The sequence below is a fragment of the Saccoglossus kowalevskii genome, chromosome 15 (assembly GCF_978046115.1).
Source record: "Saccoglossus kowalevskii chromosome 15, keSacKowa6.1, whole genome shotgun sequence".
NCBI lineage: Eukaryota > Metazoa > Hemichordata > Enteropneusta > Harrimaniidae > Saccoglossus > Saccoglossus kowalevskii.
The window spans coordinates 19,551,595-19,571,883 of NC_140655.1; the positions used below are offsets into that span (position 1 = coordinate 19,551,595).

The window sequence follows — 20,289 nt, forward strand, 5'->3', positions numbered from 1 at the left end:
TATTAGAAATATGTGATTATGCAAAAAACTTGGTAAATGTTTACCCAACAATAAATTTTATAACCATGAGCCTGGGATCTATAGTACAATTGTTAATATATCGAGCCTAAATTACGAAAGAATAATTTACATGGAAACATGTACTAGTATCCAAATGCACCAAAACATGATGATTCACTAGCTCAAATATGTGTCTTGAACAACACAGGATGATGCTCGTCACGACTGTTTTGACGTATCAAGATCACGATCACAATTTATACTCTCCACCATCTCCACACCTTCATCACTGTCTTCGTATGAGTCGTAAAACGTGTCATCGTCCTCTGAATCGCTGCCGTCATATATACCAGAACCTACGATCGCAGTTCGGACCTTGCACACGAGAAAACAAAAATATGAATTTTCACACCTAACCTTTTATTCAAATTGTTACAAATATTGACTTTCGGGAGTGGGCTCGGAAATAAAACATTGTGATCATTTTTCCATAGATGTGGTTCAGCAAGAGAAAAGTCACGTGACTTTTTGATGTCAATCTAAATGCGACATTTTAGTCACGGTTGCAGAACCTATTGTACTGTCACTTGGTGTTTGTAATATGTTACAGTGCGCACAATGTGGTTTGGCAGCGTACAATTTGTCATGGCTGCACACATGGTAATTTGTCCGCGTACAATGTGTTTGTTGGCAATCAACGTAGTTTGACAGCGTATAATTTGTTACGATGGCACACAATGTGGTTAATCGGCGGGAAAATGTGTCACGATGGCTCACAATGTGATTTAACAGCGCACAGTGTGATTTGGTGACGTGTAATGTGTTAACCGTGTGAACAATTGACATTCAAAATGTTTTTTGTTGTGAAGCAAAATTGTTATATATATATATAATGCCCATTTCAACGACAAGCATACACGTTTATTACTTACCTCATCCAGTGATACAATCCCAACTAGTCTTCCCATGCTGGTGACATATGCCTTGTTTACACTCAACAGATTGAAGAGAGTATGAATCTATTTACACAAAAAAGGAAAGAATTAACAATTATGTTTTGTATTTGCGAAATTATCATCATATTAGAACATGCGGACGGGTGTATATGCAGATGAATGATACAGGTGTTCGTGTAGACAACTGTATGCTGTGTATTTATGCGTCAGCCGCTGATGGGTTTAAAGCGGAGAAGTCGTCGCCTGCGCATGCGTTAGATGGCCATCGCGTGTTATTGTTTACAAACAAGCGTCTACCCAAGAGCCTTTGCGTTTTTAGCGTGTGTTGTTATCGTCGCTTGGGACTCAATTCCCGCGCGCGCGCAGGTGACGACCCTTCCACTTTAACTAAGTAGTACACTACTATTGTAAAATCATTTATTTTCACTGGCGTTCACTGGTTCTGCGCAAGTTCACGAACTTGGCAGGGAAACAATGAGTTCTATTGTTATTTTCCATGTTTCCATAGACTTAATTTAGCGGATTTTACTTAATATCGGCGAAAATAGCGAAATTGAAAATCAGTAAATAATTAACAGTATTTGATATGTATGTGTGTTGTTATATGTGTGTACAAAGTCTGCAGATACCTTATGTAAGGAACTCTTTTCTACGATCTGTAACGGAGCTGGGTCTATATGACAATTATCGAAATTCACAACTTCCTGCACTCTGTCACTTTCCCATTGTAGTTGCTATCAAACGAATAATGATACACTTTATGAAACATTTTACGAGGTACTAAAATAGTATAGTTTATTTACATACTATGTATACATATATATATAAGTTTAATATTAATATTAACGATAATTACTGGTTATCCTACCTCCCTGGGATTCATGTCCACTACCATGTCCTACAATAAATACATTTGGATACATTAGTTAAATCTGTTATCTTATGTATGATTTCTGAATATAAGAACTATTGAGTATTCGCTACATTCTAAGTTATATCTACAGTTGGTATATATGCTGCTATATGCGAGTTAACATACCCGTAAATCAGATGCCAGACTGCTCTGACTCTCTCCTAAAGAATGGGAAACAAATATTAAGTTTGTTAAAGAGCATCAGCATTTCTACGGCATGTCTTTCAAACGAAGGTCAACGATGAGTACAATGTACAAAAACAAAAAATCGGGTAGTAATTTTAATCCCGCTGCGGAACAAAAGGTAAATTGAGACGATTTGCTTAACAACTTCTCGGCGTCGACGAGTGTTATACCAAAAAATCGCACAAATAAAAAGATACTCATGCGATATGGCTTGTGTCCGTGGCTGATTTTGAGTTGTTGCGGAGTAAAATTCACCTTTGGTAGACTGTGGTAAGGGAGTACAGTAGTTGTTGATAAATCAATGAAAATATACCTATCGAAAATTCCAATTTTTTGGGCATTAGTGGTGATAGTGTGTCGGTTTTAGACCTCGTTGTACTTGGTGCTTGGTTCTGTAAGAAAAAAAAACAGTGATTAGTTTTCAACTTTGTGAATAAAAAAAATAAAATATTACTATTATTAGGAATTTTAAATCACCATTATCAGAATTAGAATTTGTGTGAAGTCACATGTTTACATTATCACACGATATTCGCAATAAAATTTATTTACTTTCGACGGTGGTGATATACTCCCCACATCATATCTCGGATAACAGTCTACACGCGGTAATGGGTTCACTAATAATCTTGCCATAGGGGGGGTCACCCGCGTCAGATGGCCATAGCGTGTCATTGTTCACAGACAAGCGTCTAACCATGAGCCTTTGAGTTTTCTGCGTGTGTTGTTATCGTCACTTGGGACTCAATTCTCGCGCATGGGCAGGGAACGACCCTCTCGCTTTAAATAAAGGCCAGACAGTCGTCACTGTTAACATTTCGCAGCTTTGTGGACAGTAGAATATGCTCAAAATATAGAAAACAGGTACAAACATTCTCTTTATCGAATGCTTGGCAAGATTTAGCAAAGATGTACATAAATAATCAAAAGGAAACATGGTGAAAAAGGTAATGACGGAGTCTCCATAATAATTCGTCCGCGAAGTCACAACCTTGCGTGAAAACTGTCATGGCGTCGTGTTATCAGTTCCACTGAGGGAGGGGCACAATTGATTACGTAAAGCCAATGAGATATTCATACAGTTATGTAAACATAGCGATCGACATTGGGTGGTTTGCGTTGAAGGGTGAGTCTAAATTTACCTTTTCTCAAACCTTTAAAAAATACTTTGTATGACGCAGTTTTTCGTGATCCCGGTGAAATGAACCGAGCGAAGTTCAACCATGGAGGTTAGTTCAACACTATTCAAGATTCAGTGAGACGACCCGGTTATTAAAATAGGCCGTTATATTTTGCTACACAACGGCTATTCGCAGCTTTTACTACACAATCGCTCAAACGCCGGTGAGATAAATTGAAGTCGCATTGGAAGGAGAACTATTGTAAATCAAGGCACGTTTCATTCAACTACAGACGTGACATGGCGCTAAAAATGAGACGAGCCTTCACCGCTGGAAAAATCTCATTCACAGAGTGCCTTAGTATAAGAGGTCGCCGGGCATGGCAATACAACATTTACTTTCACTTTGTCCAAAAAACTCGTTGATATCATGTATATCTCAATACACAATGAAGCCGCATATGGTGGTTGATATATAAATACTTTTCTGAGACCGACGGCATAAATGAGCAGACGAGAATCATCGTCAAAATCTCTTGACATTTGTTGTTGCATAGTTTGTATACAGGGCACTGATGTACTCGCCATGACAGCTGAGCGTAGAATGAGCCGACTTCCTGTTTTGAACACATTGAGGTCCCAATGCACACTGGGTGGGCTACATGCACGACGTGATTTACTTTGTGACATCGCGATCAGTGCATGCTAGGTGACAAAGGGGGTTCCCGATCGAGATTACCAAGCTGGCATCGCAGAGTGCTTGACACATGGAGCCGGGAACAGCCACTGGTGGCGCTGTATACAATCGAAACCTATTTATGCTTGCCTACGCTTATTCAGGCCAGAAACAGTTGTTAAGTTTGGTGACCAGTTTAGTATGATAGAAAGCGTGTACAGTCTTCAAATTACCAAAATAGACAGAGTGGTGGTCAAGACCGAATATATGTGATTCCGGCGTTTCATAATAAATGCTTTCTATTAATAATTGCACTTTCAAATAATATTCATGAGATATGTCTACGTCATAACCTTGTTAAAGATAATTAGCATTTTGTGTACGCAGTGCGCATGCTTCGGTCTCTTTTACCGTATTCCACAACCAATGCGTCGTCACAGTGAGGTCAATTGCAATTTACGTTTTATGTAGCATATATCAGTGACTTGTGATCAAAGAGCAGCGTAAACAAACTTTCGGGACTTTTAATCACATACGCGTGCCTCGGTTCTCTATATTTTAAAATCGTTTTTGAGCATATTCCACCATTGATAAAGCTTCCAAATGTTAACACTATCTAGCCAAAACTGTCCGGGTTAGAAAAAGTAAAAAAAAAAAAAAAAAAAAAATCACTGCCCGCGAACCGCATATATACCCTACCTTGCTATAAGATACCTGACTCAATACTAAACTAAAAGCAGTTGGATATAACAAATTTGATCAAACGATACGTCTTTTCTAAATCGATAAATGTGATATTCCCATCCCGATGCATTTGAGTTTTAAAAATTAACGAGGAGCAAAAACACGTTGAATTTCTACTCACTCTTTCAAGAAAAAATTCTGTATTAGAGCGGAAAAACGAATAATAATATTTTATGTGGAATTGACGGACAGTATATGAACATTACCTGTGGTTTTCCTATGTCGGGGTCAAACTCTACGTTGACTTGTGTGAAGTCGTTCTTTTTGTCCCCGTTGGAGGGTACGTTCTGATTGAGCTCATCCGATCCAAGCGCCCGCCTACTCGCTTCCTCGAGCCTCGCCTGCCTGCCGGTGTGTTTGTCCAACATGTACTCCAACTCGGATCGGTCAACGATACCATATAGTGTCATGGACTCTTCAATTATAGACACACAAAAAATACAATGTGTTCACTCAAATAATTATGTACGACATTTCTATTTTGGTAAACTCGCTAGTGGTTGAAAACACTGGTCTTATGTTGTAAACATATATGTGGACGCTTAGTGTGTGAAATAATGCGCACTTTGATTAATTGGCATTAGATTATTGTGTGTCTCGATATCACGTAGCATTTATGTTCGAGTAGACCATCATATACGCCATTTTGTTTATCTTATTAGTTAGTAGTTTGTCTCACTATTATAACTGAAACAGTACTACATGTAGTACTTCCGAAGTGTGTGTGTCCGTCATACCATAACTCAGCCTCACTCACCAATGCAGTTACTATAACGTCTATCTCTAATCAAATACCACAGACATTAATGTTGGTGGTAGTAATTTTATTTCGGTAATATGTTTATAGCACTCTAAGTAGAGTATATCATAAGATTATTCACAGTCACGTGATAAAGGGACTGTGGATAATATTCTTACCCTGATTGGCTACTAATGGATATGTTCTATGATATGTGTTGGCAAGTAACACTCTCAAATCCATATACGTGACGTCATAAGCGACGTAGTCGAGATCCCGCGTCATTATGTCCTCGGCGAATATATGATGCGTTCTGATGGGAATATAAAAAAACAAAAACATGCGGCATGTTTAATTTGTGCTTTTCATCTGACTCTTTGAACGCACTGAACACGCATTTATCAATATCCAACCTCTTACCTATTCACATACGCCTTACCATATTAATAATACATACGCTTGACAAGTTATGACAGCGTGGGGCATTGTAAAAAAACAAAAAAACAAGCAGGTATACAAAAACAAACAAATAAGTCTACTTTATAGACTTGCATTGCGCATAGATGTGTGCCTCGTTAGCGCAGTAGGCAGCGCGTCAGTCTCATAATCTGAAGGTCGTGAGTTCGATCCTCACACGGGGCAGCCAACTTTTTTTCCCACTCGTTAATTTTAATTTCATATTAGTCAAAGTTATCAAGCGTGACGTAAGAACGTGTAGCTTAAACATTAGACAGTACTGATAAAACATTGTTTTTAAATTTGTGTTGTCATCATTTGATACTTGGCAGCAGACAAAGCACTGCCTATTGTTCGGCCACTTAAACCTTATAGCAACTTAGTTTTAGAACAAACCCAAAAAATAGCAACTTACTATATAACAACATGCGCCTCGTTAGCGCAGTAGGCAGCGCGTCAGTCTCATAATCTGAAGGTCGTGAGTTCGATCCTCACACGGGGCAGCCAACTTTTTTCCACTTGTTAATTTGTAGTTTTAGTATTAGTCAAAGCACAACACGGCAAACAACATAAAAGTTATTGACGTAAGAACGTGTAGCCTAATATAAAACGTAATGGCCAGAGCATATATATGATACGAAAACTAATCTTCATGATTGACTGTTACAAGTTGCATGTATTACATGTTTGCCTCACCTTGCTTCTCCCGTTGGAATATCGGGAAGATACGGCAATTTGTTTATCTGTATAAGACTATCGTATATGGATGGTTGTAACAAAAGTGCAATTGCGTTGGCAATTAATACTGCAACCTGGAAAAAACAAGTAGAGCTACTTTAAAAATGTACAACAATGTTAAAGCGGGCTGGTTGTCACCTGCGCACGCGCTGGAATTGAGTCCCAAGTAAGGCTCATAGGTAGACGCTTGTTTGTAAACAATGACACGCTATGGCCATCTGACGCATGCGCAGGTGACGACTCCCCGCTTTAAGTTAGCGGGTAAATTACCAGACATGGTATTACCAAAGACATCATTTGCACAACATGTCGACGGAACACATCACCTGTCAGTAACTCGTATCTCACGAAACAATTCTCTGTACCTTCAGTGTCCATTTTTTAATAATACGTTTTCTCAACAACAACTTACCATCACCGGCAATATATGAGTTATTTGGCCTGATAGTTCGGCTACTATTACAGCTGTAGATACGGTGTGAGTAACGCCCCCAGACAGAGCAGCGGCGCCTGTAAAACATTGGAATAATATTCTAAATACCCATTTCAGAAATTTCGTCTAGCGATGTAGCATTTCTCTGGCGTAAAAATATATTTGATTGGTTGATAGCTTCTCCAAAGATTTGAACCATTTAAACAATATCACAGCTGACATTTTATAAGATGGCGACCAAAATCTCGCGAGATTTAACTGACGCATAAATTTGCCTTTGCACATACCCACTACAGCATAACCGCCTGGTATGATGGGATAGACCCTACCACCTTGCCATATACCCTCGGGGAACCAGGCAGCCATGGACTCCCCTATGAGCCGTCCAAATGCAGCTCCAACGATGAATATTGGCATGAATACGCCGCAGGCTATTGGCATAGTGATAGCTACGACAGTCATCCAGAACTGAAAACCATGTACGTTAATTACAATGAGAAAGACTTCATCCTATAGAATCAGGTTTGTTGACTGCTAGTTCACACACTTCCATCGCGTTAGACATGTGTGTTTTATTCCGTATGTCTTGTAGAATTATTTTAGAATTACCGGATGAAATGAATGTATTTAATTTTGTTAAAAAATACATAGACACGTCAATAGATGTATGACTTGAAAATCACATACCGTCATTAAGGTGTAAACACTCAGCGATAAAAAAACATTTCCGTGATTGCCCAGCCAGTAAGAAGCATACTGCGACTGCGCGACTGTTTCCTCACTTGCGCCCGCCCATGTTTCGTTGCTGAAAAGTGAGTTTAGCACCTGACCCGGGGTCAACTGTAATGATGACAAATGGAGTATTGTTAGCTTGCAGACGTATAGTTCGTACTCATTAAAGCGGGAAGGTCGTCACCTGCGCACGCGCGGGAATTATGTCCCATATATCCCACGATAACACACGCTAAAAACGCAAAGCCTCATGGGTAGACGCTTGTTCGTAAACAATGACACGCTTTGGCCATCTGACGCATGCGCAGGTGACGACTCCCCCGCTTTAAGTGTTATGAAGAGCGAAAATATTATTCGTTCAAAACCCAACTGCGAATTCCGAATTCCTAAATAAGTCCCTAGACAATCCTGGCGGGATTACCGTGCATGTGCATCCGGGTATGAATAGGTGAGATACGAGTTTCAGTAAGATTTGAATTTCTTCTAAACAGTCATATTCTTGGAGGAATCTATGTAATAATATTAGTTCATCATATATGAAAAAACTGCACTACTTACCTCTCCGGCCATGAATTGTCCGAATCCAAGAGGAAAGGTCAAAGTGGACAAAATAATAGTGACAATAGCGGGGTAAATAAAACGGCTGAAATAAAAAAAAAATTATAATTAATTGTACCTTTAATTTCTGCCGGTGAAGAGGACACAGAGAGATATTTGTGTTATTTATTGGAAAGTTGAAAAACATACGATTTCGTTTTGTGTCTATTTCTCACTTTTTTTGAAGAAATCTTTTGACGATTGTTGGTCTTCTATTAAATTCTACTGTTTTTCTGTGCATGTAGACGAAGAGAGCGCCACCAAAGCCGGTAAATACCCTGAAATGACAGGAACACAAAACATACATAAATTACAGTCTCTGTCAAATATAGGTACGGTTTATCAAATATCCTTTCAATTGGTTACCATGAGTCGATGGTTATGATTCAAGAATGGCAAATGCCTACACTACATGCCAATGAAACCGCCGCGGGACGTCACGTATCTTTGAATAATAATGAGAGCTTGCAACACGGTTCTTGGTGATGGATGTTGCTATGGCAAAGTTACTTACCCTATGAGTGCAAAGACAAATATTTCTGTTACGTCGTATGGAATATCCAAACGAAATGAAGTATTGTAGAGAGCCACGATGGTTTCTGCAATGAACGCATTGATACAGTGGCAATAAAGTCAATAAACAGCTAAATACAGTGAGTGTGTAGTATATACATGTAACAGGTATACTTACGGGTTCACTTAAAGGGCAGAAGTCGTCATGCATTTTTGTGTTGATAAGTATTGATTTTCTTACAATCTAATACGCTCTTCTAATGGAAATCACAAGTACGAGTTTAGACCTTGGCGCTACGTTAAAGCGGAGGAGGGGTCGTCACCTGCGCACGCGCGGGAATTGAGTTCCAAGCGACTATAACAACACACGCTAAAAACGCAAAGGCTCATGGGTAAACGGTTGTTTGTAAACAATGACACGTTATGACCATCTGACGCATGTGCAGGTGACGACTCCCCCGCTTTAACTAATTACCGCCGGTAACTCTTCTGTGCCTTCCAATCACCGAATAAATTACACAGTTAAAGCTGGGTAACGTATCAGTTTGTACTCGTTGGTCTGCGCAACAGCCAAAGTCGCCATCTTTGGTCATATATGAGACCCATATCTTGCGCATGTGTGGCGCGACGACCACCTCTCTTTAACATAATACATTGTGAGGCAGATCGATTTTACTTCACTAAATAATGGTTTCTGAAGAATAAATTTGAAAAGAAAATATTAATCCCACCCTGAGATCGGTATGCAAAAAAGCGCCCAAGACGCCAGCGAAATATGTGGCATTGCTAAAAGATGGTTGTGATTCACTCACTCTTCTGTTTGTAGTCGTCTTATAGGACGATATTTACAAAACTGTTAATAGCAGAGGGCATTATATTGAGTCAAAAGAGTGTGTATGTGATTTAACTACCTTCGTTTTCGCTCCATACAGCCAATAATCGAAACATCAGTGCAGCACATGTAGCAGAGAAGAATCCGCGAAAATAATTCCGGACAGCGAAATACGACGTTGTGACTTCAATACTGAATAGGACGCCCCCTATCGGCGCAGAGAAAGTGCATGCTACGCCAACTGCACATGCGGCGACCAGCATGTCGTAGTTTTTGTATTCGTTCTGTGGAAATAGAATACACATACTTGGCATGAACTTGTAGATCGTAACATTATTATATCAAACGATCAAAATTAACGTTGTAAATATGGTAAGGTGAGCATTATTGGTCATTTTTTATGGACTGAAAAGACGCCATTTTGATCACGGTTGTGTGCATGTGCTGTACTAACATGTAATACAATTTAGTGAATTTAATACTTAAAACTATCATCTCAGTGAGTTTGAAGAAAACTAGTAGTCATACATAAACCAAACCTTAACAGATCCTACTGCGTAATAGAAAATATCTACCAAATGCTCTTTATTTAACGTAATGTGACAGTTTACAAAATTTATTACCACATAAGCGCCTGTTACTTTTGAGATCCATCTATTCAGTACTGTGGCTACCATGTTAGCTATGTGTACAAACGGACCCTGTGCAATTGGAAAAAAACAGAGAGAATTGTGTGTAATAAGAATTTTACTAAAAATGTAAACAAATATGGCACCCGCTTACAGTTCATTTAAGAAACGAACAGCGCCAGCACGCGGTGGAATGTAATTCCGATATATGTACTCACGACTTTGCCAAGTGGTAAACTGGTGCCTAGGGCGCATCCTAATCCTACAATTTTGGACACGGCAGTACGAAATGATAAATATTCTTTTAAAATAATTCCTCTAATAATAGTTTTCAGCTGTGGAATACCCGAACCTGCAATAAAAACAAATGACTGCTAAGTTATGACCGTTGAGGGGAGTATGCATTTTATACGACAGTCGTCGTGCAGCGCACATTCGAATATTGTACAAGCAAACGCTGTATTGTTCACGTTGTATGCGTCACATAAGACTCACACACGACTCAGCGCGACGATTCTGATGCATCTGATGATCGAACTCCGTGTAAGTTATCGCGATAACTGAAAACATTCAGTCCTGGAACTACTGCCCTCACCAATGAAAGTGTATTGATAGTTCTTTTTTATAGAGAATATTGATTACGATATTTGCTCACAACTTACCGACGGCATTAGCTTCCACGTAATACGTAAAAACTGCAGAAAATAGAATCAGTGCCGTAGGATAAACTATCCATACAATATACTGCGGGCCTGGTTGGCCGTCTAATTTATGAAAAAAGTATACTTGACCTAAAAACATCAAACAAACAAAAAAAATAATAATGAAGAAAAAGTAGAAAATAAATAAATAAAATAAAAAAAACTGCAAATGAATACCATGACTAATATAAAAAATACACATTGCCACGCATTGCAAAACACATTCACTTGTCACTGCTTAATAACTATGCAGTTTAAAGGTCGTTGAATGAATCATGGGAAATATATGCAAATTGTGATCATCGAATACCAAGTCAGCTAATAGCTTGATACTTTTCATAGTTGGACATTCATACAAATTGACAATAATTATGACGTCATACCTTTTTGAAACAAAGCAACACAGTAGTCGATGGCAAATGACAGCAGTGCCATAACGACTCCAAGTAACGTAAGAAACACCCAATCGTCTCCAACGCTAGAGTGGGCACCTCGTCTTATCCAATTTATACCAGCTGAAAACCCGTAAAAAATATAAGGATTTGTATTGAAAATAATATATGAGTTTTTTAGCCATTACTCTAGTACCATAATGACACCAAGGCATTTTTTTATATTTTTTAATTATTAATTGAAAGCAAAAACATAACTTGTATAAAAACTGCTTCCCTCACCTTTACATTTATCCATAAGCAACTCAGACCCTTCGTGTACTCTTAATTCTGCTTCTTTTCTTCGATGTTCTTTTTCTAATCGTCGCAGTTTTTCTTGCTCTAATTTGATCCTGACGCTCTCGTCTTTGGCGTACCGTGCCAGGTCAGTTCTATACTGGCCATGCATCTAAGAACAGATATATAAAATATGTCAACTCTACTTTTGAATTTTAATTATTCAAGATCATGGCCATGTTCTACCCAAATATACTTCATGGGAATTAATTCCTAAGGACACAATACGGCACAACAGTACATTACATGATGATCTATTTAGATAAGAATAGCTTTTGATATGACGCTCAAAACAGTTCGTTAAATAAAAAAAATGAAATATTCACACGCGCTTTAAATTACTGGTACGTACCTTCAATTCAGCGCCCATGCGCATGGGGGTATTCCAGTGTGTCATTATTTTATCGTTTCACATGGATCTCTGTATAATCCTGACAACACGGTCAGTTTTACGTTCTCGCACTTATTTATTTTACATGTGATTGTGTATTATTGTAGTCAAATATGCAGTTTCCATGGAAACACGTGACAACCCCGCATAATGAAATCAGCATTGTTTGCTGTAGAAATTTAACTCCCCGTGATAGACCGGGAAATCTCCATTTCCATGGGTCTTTTTAGCGTCCTAAGCATTGTCGTTATAAACGATGTCCATTGCAAAGAATTCCTTCTATCTAGAGTCTCTCAACGTTTTATCAAAGTCGTCATCTCTTAAGAATAAAACATCACTAGATAACTTAACCTGACGAGTCGCCTGAGTTGCGCCCTCCGCGGTGCTCAAAACCCAACACAGGGCAATACAGGGAGGTCTGATGCCGTTCGGTCGGCGAGGGCGTACTCTCGCCTACATGTCGGGCTATAGATAACTCTGAATAACACTGCTACTTTAACAGAAATGCTTTTAAATGTTCAACACTTGTTGTTAGTTTGTTGTAGCCGGTTCTATTCACGAATCTAGTTGACAAAAAAATAACACTGTTATCTAGGATAGTAAAGGAATTATCGAATAAAGAACATAGGGCGTATCAAACTGTTCCGTCGGAGCTCGTACTTGCAGGGGCAAAAACAAGTCTCGCGGTTTTCAGGTTCGCTTTAAACGAAATCTCGGTGGCAATTCGCGTCTGTGTTGCCAAAATGTGTATTTTTCTTGTTTCAAACTCCTGCAAAACTATATTATTACAAATATATTAAATATTATTTTTTCGCCGGGGTGGAAGACGAAATGTTTTTAAGTATATTACTTGTACCTAGTAAAAATGTGCGCTAAACAATACTGTATTACACTTCAATAAATTGGCAACATAAAAATGACGCCCTCATTTAGAATCAGGTTCGTTGAATAAAAATATCACAAATAATTTCTCAAATAATGTCACCGAGATGATATCACCACACACTTTAAAATTACAATTCGATCATCAGATATCAGGCACACGAACTGAAATTATATTGTTGACGGCGTGGTAGGAGAGCTTTGATCGCACAAAATATCTAAAAAAAACGGCGCCTTATTTTCTTTTAGGAAAAGTCCCAGTTTTGTTTCGGGCAATGGGGTAGAGACAGTCCGCACGAACGTCAGTTTTACATTCCCTCCGACTGGACGTTATTGTTACAACTAGGAATGCTCGATACAGTTTTACAAACTGAACGAGGGTGAGTTCAGAGTGGACAGCTGCAGGTGGGGCCATTTTCACGCGAGAACACCTTCTATTGCCTATGTATTTATAAATAAATCTAACTTTTGTCTTAACCGTACACAAATATTGCAATTGTTTCTATAGCAACATAGCCGTGCCACACCTGACACCATGCTGTCGACAACAACGACAACCCATGCCATAAACGAGTATAAATCATTGACATTATTATATTATTAGCAGTACAGTACCACCAACGCTGTTAGGTGTTAGGCAGTACCATGTGATTTCTGTACTCTCAGATAACAACAATAATTCGAGCTGTACCACGCCCCAGTTTTTTTTAACAGATGCGTACGATGTACCATCAACGTGATGTCACGGGCCATTTTATATTGTAACGCAAACCACACAGTTTCGTCACGGGATCATGTATTTACACAGATATCATTGCTTGGTCTGGATATTGAACTGGCGTGGTTCTCTGGTTGCTACAAGGTTGCCTTGGTTGCTACATGCTGCCATGAACGTGACTTCGTATCATGCAGTTTGTTCTAACCGCGTTTGTCATAACATACCAAATGAATCTTAAAAAAATGTCCATTCAGTTCTCAATTTTTCGCCTTTAGAACATGCAAGTACTGAGATGATTACGTTTGTTTGATTTTAAAATCCAGAAAACTTTTTTTCAACTTTTCTAAATGTTGTGGATATATTTGTCAAATAGCCACTTCAAGTTCTTTTATTTAGGCCCCTTATCCTACCCTAAAATGTAGGCAAGGAACATTGTACGCCTTAACTCGGATTTATATCACATTTAACACATTTTTGAGATATTATATTGTCTATGCTCCCATGGTTATCAATTTTACTTTCTATTTGTACTTATTTTCAAAACAGCTATTATTTTTAAATAAAATAATATTAACTAATATTCACGTAATAATAAACAACCAAAAGAACCGAAAAGTATCTTCTCATAGCGCGTAGTCGATAGTGACGCAACGTAGTCTGAGATGATACTACACATGTATTAGTTTATTTACATTTTCATCGGAAAGTGTCAAAAAATTGCGACTGATCAGACTGTTAAACATGGAACGGTTAATATAACCCAGGCATCATTGCAATATATTATTCGACACCAGTCGAATAGAATTTAATTAATTAATTAAGTAGAAACAAAATAAAAGATCGTGTACGCGTCCCGCAAGCTACATGTTACTTACCCGTGTTTGTCGGATATTCATCATATGAGTTTTCTCTAAATTGAAGAATGTCATATCTTATGCGACCCTGGTACCAGTTAAACATGGCACGCGTTATATTCACAAATAATCACACGGAATAAAGCTAGATAATACGTAATCAGACAATTTAGTTATTCAACTCAGAACCGGGATGGGTACGAATAATCCGTTTATAAATTAACATTTAATTTCAAAACCACATGCGGTTCGTGTTGACGTAGTGTTATCGTGTTTATTCCAGCAAAAAACACTGTGGATCCTCATTTCGCTGGGCATTTTATCAATTTATCGTTTACATTCAATAAACCGTGACACCACAATCAAAACAAAAATGCACCTCAAGCGAAAGCACTTGTAAAAACATAGTTCAAGGAATAATGTCGTATAATGTAATTATGTCTGTTCTTTCTACAGCGACCAAAAATATAAAAACGATTTTACAATTTCTAAAAAAAAAATACTTTACACGTTGCTTTCCTATTTTGCTAATAATTCACGAAACATACACATTTCGCTTGCTACGCTATATTATAAATACCCCGGGGAGACTTCATTTTGTTCTAACTGGACCAAACACGTAAAATCGTACACAAAGGCGTTGATGGATCATGATGGAAAGGATGGAAAGGTTGCGTATCATTCTTAGCAAAAGTGTATCTTGTTCAAAAACAAATTCAGTGTTTTTCTCTAAAATAAGGTGTTCTGATTTTTCAAAAAATCCACATTTTATCACAGAAAGTATGTTAATCAGCAGGGTGCTTTTGATTTCACGCAACTCTCATATATTCATCCTATAACATCCAAGTGTCTCAGATAAAACTAACAATGCATATAAACAGCGATCACACTTTTTTGGAAAACTATTTGAGCTTCAGAAATACTAATTTATTAAATTTGTTACGCATGGACCTGAACTCGTTGATACATTGGAGTATACAATATCACAATAAATTCGTAAGAGAACATCTCCAGTTCGCTACTGAAAACAAATTCCGAGCATTTGGCCGAAGTGTTTTCTCATTCACGAGTTTCAGAATTAATATGCGCACTTTCAGGCACCAGTGACAATTAAATAGATTCTATCGACCCATTTGTAATGTTAATTCAATTTTCAAAGCAAATGCTGCCATTTGAGCACAAATGAATCAATTTTGAACACAAATTGGTAAAATATAGAACTTTTGAAGACCTCTCAGTCGATTTGTTGAAGTTAAAGATTGAAAATACTGGTAATATTTTAGCCATTTAATTTTCTGTCACTCCTCTTTAAGCCATCAGCTAGGAAACGACCCCTGAACTGTCTTGCTTGTACAACCTACGCCACGCAAATATCAGTATATGTTTTTGGTGAGGAATAGTAGTAAAGAAAACCTGTAGAAATGATTGTTTCACTACAGAAAAAGAATGTAATATATAATCTGTAACCCATGCTAGGAAATGCTATAACACTCTGTATATATCTTTAAAACTTCAAAATGCACAAATAACAAAATGAATATATCTACAAAATACAATACTTTCTTTACCGACAAACACCAGCAGTAAAAGAATACGTAAAAGTGATTTTGGCACCACAAAAATGGTTCATCTGCAAGGCATGATGGGAAAAACTAAAGTGTCTGCTAAAGTGTCTGCTGTCACTCATTTCAGTGCATGTGTTTTTTTTCCAAAAATGCAAACTTTTCACATCCAACTTCTAAGTAGCTAAAGAAAAAGAGCAAAATATACCAAAATTATGTTTCGTAGTTCATAGGTCAAACCTTCAGCTTGTTTTTGTTTGGTCCTAATGAGTTTAGTTTTTGATACGTTCATATGTATCTCCATTTTCACCTGTAAATTCTCATAAATTTATCACATATTTTAAAGATATGCTAAAATGTGTGTTAGTTTAGAAAGTGAGTCATTATGAGGGTTGAAAGGGCTGGACAGCAAGAAGTGATCTGCCTGTTGTCAAGCTGCAAATAATAATCGGTATTGTCCATCTTTAAACTTTGAAACTTCAAATGATCACGTGACACATCACGTGTCCTGCCAAAGGTCGTGCATATGAAATGATAATGACCCCATATCAAATATTCCCTTAGTCGTTTGTAATTTAATAACCATATATGCTAGCAATACAATATGCAAATGTTTTAATTATTTATTCATACATTATGCATATGGCTGCAATATACGTATAAACAATATCAAAATGGATGTAATTAGATATTCATTCAATAATTAAACGTATAAAATTCTTTATGCAAAAACAAATATGACAATATTTAACTAGTTTAAGCAATGAGGGCAGAAGTGTTGAAAAGCAGACTATTAATCTCTCACTGCATATCTAACCCACGCGAGTAGCCGCACCCATGGACACACTGGTAACATCGCAACGTTAAAATGTGTATAATTGATAGTGATAGCACTAAAGACTGTCCCACTAGACAAACATATTTTGTCATATCTATGTCATGGTGTCTATTGTGAAATACTTTATTTTTGCTTAGAATTCATTTTCGTTATTTTCGCTGAAGGAATGATTCAGTGAAAATAAAATCTAGCGAATATACCCTTTTCCTCTATTTTACATTCAACTCGTCAAAAATCAGTGAAAATAAATTCCATACAAAACACCCAAAAAGTCTTTTCAGCGAAAATTAATTCCAGCTAAAATAAAGTATTTTATAATATTGGAAATCCTGATTATTGTACATCAAAATCACGACTATGTCTGAGAGTACTCTGAGCAATAGGTACCACAAACGAGTAAGAGAAACATGTCACCATACAAAGCGTAAAACACTACTTAACAATGATTATTTGCACACTGCAATAAAGGGAGTACTCGTAGAAGATGGAATACATTATCTTATGGAGTGTTAGTTATACATTGAACATTGAAATACAGTGAACGGCGTGATACACAAATCAATCATGACTATCGAAACAAAAATTAGAAGTAACAGTTTACAATATTAAAACATAAAATATTATTAGCACTTGGACACTATTTAGTCAGCTGTATTAAATAACCCACAGTTCAAACTTGAATCGCTTATTCTAATAATTTTGCTTTATTGATCTGACTTACATAAACAGAATAAAGCTTAATTCTATTCTATTCTATTCTCCTCTATTCTATTCTATTCTATTCTATTCTATTCTATTCTATTCTATTCTATTCTATTCTATTCTATTCTATTCTATTCTATTCTATTCTGAATTGTGAAATTTTGACATCCCGTTAACTGAATATACCACATAACGATTAGTGTCGGTATGTCCACAGGTGATAGCGAGACTGTCGTATGTAGTACCGATTCCTATGAAGAGATATCTCTCAAAGTATGTACACGCATATATGTCAAAGGTCAAATATTCGTCAACAAGTACTTTACATTGACCTTAGTATTACATATACCGGATATTGATTCCTGAAAATATGTATAGCGTTATACCTTTTTAGAATCATGAATTGGAACTCAGTTTTCTCAGAGTGGTACGTTACATGTACGTCCGAAAATAGTTGGCGGTTAAATCAGAACTGTCCTGTTCCCCTTGACATATATAATGCATATATGTATATATATATATAGAGAGAGAGGCGTCATATACGTTTGGAAATGCGGATGACTTTTAAAAACATGTTAACAATGTGTTTATTGTTTGTTTCTGGCGTTTGTCAAAATATTAAGCACTTACCAAAGTGGGAGCAAAGCCGAGCTTCGCTTGTTGATTTCCTCTCGACATGACGTCGACGCTGGTTTACAGTTGAATGCTATGCTTGTAACGTGTACAAAGTTCGATCAACACCATGTTTTATCACGGACCGACCGATGATCAATGTGTCACGGTGTTCACCTAAAGTATATTATAAGAGATAAGATTAAGCGATTATTTCGTGACGAATTATTGACTACCAGTGGAATATGCGCCCCCAGTCGGCTGTCCAATGACTAAGTATTTAACGTGCGGTAAAATCTTGTCGGCTCCACCTTTATATAATTGGTTAAAGTTGTAGGCGTTTTCGATCAACGTATACGATATACTACGAAAAACTGCGTTCAGATCTATTTTGGAATTCCGTAAATAATGTCTAATGATACATGTCATGCGCTGACTTGACGGGACACATTTCCCACTCGCTGCTGAAAAAAAAAATTTTGGCCGAAAAATATTTCCCATTAAATTAATGCATGCACTTCATGCATTATTTTGCACATTTGCCCATATCGACAATAAAATAAACACATTTCTCCGAACGCCGGTAGATTCTATGAGATTAGTCTCAGGCTGGACACTGTTTGACCTTCAATTCCGTTCATTCCAATAACGCAATATTTACGTGGATATTTTTGAACTGGATGCGTTTTGTAAGTTCGAAACCCAATGTATTATAACCAACTTAAGCAACCAACGATTTTGTTAACCTTTTTTGGAAGCCGTGTACGTTTGGCAGTTTGAAAAAAATATTGAAAAATATTTCAATCTTGTCCATGAATGTTCGAATTCTTGCATTTATTGATATTTTCTCCCTATTTGCATATCGATTTTGTCTTGGGCACTTGACACAGAAAACAAATATTTAAAAACATTAAAATAAATGCATGTATTGTATGCATTCAATGGTGTATAGTTGTTGTGTATGGCGGTATGTTTTACATCGGTTTTGTATGCCGCCCTCAACGATGAAATTTGTCGCGCTTTTTTAATTTTGAGGGAAGCTTCTTTCTGCCAAAGCGCAACATTTGCTGACACAAACGTATAGAAAGTGTTTTATGGCAAGGTTTCTCTCAAAGTCATTATAAATGGCGGGAGTACTTCCTGAGGGCAAATTGAATCACAGATGTTTCGTCGATACCTATCATCGTTACACCTGAAAACAGAAAATCTAAATAAATCGATTATTTTTTTATTAATATTTTTCTGATTTGTCATTAGTAATAGCGATGACAAATCGGGAAACAATTAATTAAAGTAGTACTGACCGATTTATTATTTTCAGTAACTTTGCATCGTTACGCCGATCGTCAGCGGGATCGTCAGTACCCGGGCAGTACCCCTAGTCTCTGTTTCGGACGGGCGTCCTGGTGGTTTTATAAAGTGGTCGACGATATTTATTTATTTTTATTTTTTTTCATTTAATTATTTAAAGCAATGTGTATATTGGTCAAAGGTCATCTTACACAGCCACAACTAATCTTTATTTTCGCTCATAAAAAAATAGCAGGTGCCATCAACATTGACCTTTGACCTATTTGTATTCACCAACAAACATGGCGGACATGGTAGCCTCACCGAATCAGCTCGGCTATGAGCAGACTCTGGTAAGTAGAATTGAATTCGCTTATTCGGTATTTTGGGGTTAACCAACAATCGGTAGACCTGTTTTTAACACGAATTTGGTCATACTTATATGGAATACACCGCTGTTTAACTATCTGTGCTTCCACTTCCGGTAGTTATACAGTGACGTGCCAACACGGTTTTGCCAGTAGACAATTTGTATGTATTGCTACTGGTCGTGGTGATGCTTCATTCTCGTTCTTGACACTCACACTGTGTCGAATACCAGAGAACAAGATAGATAAGCGAGGAGAGTATAAATATGTTAACGATCCCCATACAACAGTAGTCTCGATTGTTATCAGTAACCGTATAATTATAAATCACTTTGGTTGTAAACAACTCGGAAGGAGCCCCATTTTGATTTTAGTTGTC

The 20,289-nt window shown here is 37.4% G+C and overlaps 2 protein-coding genes and 2 non-coding genes across 5 annotated transcripts in view; 3 read left to right on the forward strand and 1 right to left on the reverse strand.

Annotated features, from left to right (window-relative positions):
- Positions 1-219: 219 nt before the first annotated feature.
- Positions 220-18,412, reverse strand: LOC102804838 (chloride channel protein 2-like). Its single transcript, XM_078012534.2, has 22 exons — positions 18,271-18,412; positions 11,640-11,805; positions 11,349-11,480; positions 10,927-11,055; positions 10,483-10,616; positions 10,259-10,336; positions 9,715-9,919; positions 8,805-8,889; positions 8,467-8,568; positions 8,252-8,336; positions 7,649-7,801; positions 7,249-7,429; positions 6,941-7,038; positions 6,487-6,602; positions 5,514-5,647; positions 4,802-5,010; positions 2,369-2,447; positions 1,996-2,030; positions 1,825-1,854; positions 1,586-1,690; positions 933-1,019; positions 220-375 (listed from the first exon to the last, which is right to left on the reverse strand). Exons 1-22 carry the CDS (start codon positions 18,316-18,318, stop codon positions 220-222), a joined length of 2,547 nt encoding a protein of 848 aa, XP_077868660.2. The 5' UTR covers positions 18,319-18,412.
- TRNAM-CAU (transfer RNA methionine (anticodon CAU)) lies at positions 5,904-5,976 on the forward strand. The gene has a single exon. It is a non-coding gene; the product is annotated as a tRNA-Met (tRNA).
- Positions 6,221-6,293, forward strand: TRNAM-CAU (transfer RNA methionine (anticodon CAU)). Its single transcript has one exon. It is a non-coding gene; the product is annotated as a tRNA-Met (tRNA).
- Positions 18,413-19,804: 1,392 nt separating the features above from the next.
- LOC102804950 (chloride channel protein 2-like) overlaps positions 19,805-20,289 on the forward strand; it is a 43,596-nt gene continuing 43,111 nt past the window's right edge. For both annotated transcript variants that reach the window (XM_085490540.1, XM_085490541.1), the window contains exon 1: positions 19,805-19,895. In XM_085490540.1, the coding sequence (XP_085346666.1) occupies positions 19,845-19,895 (51 nt within the window). In that variant the 5' untranslated portion in view covers positions 19,805-19,844. The remainder of the gene's footprint in view (positions 19,896-20,289) is intronic.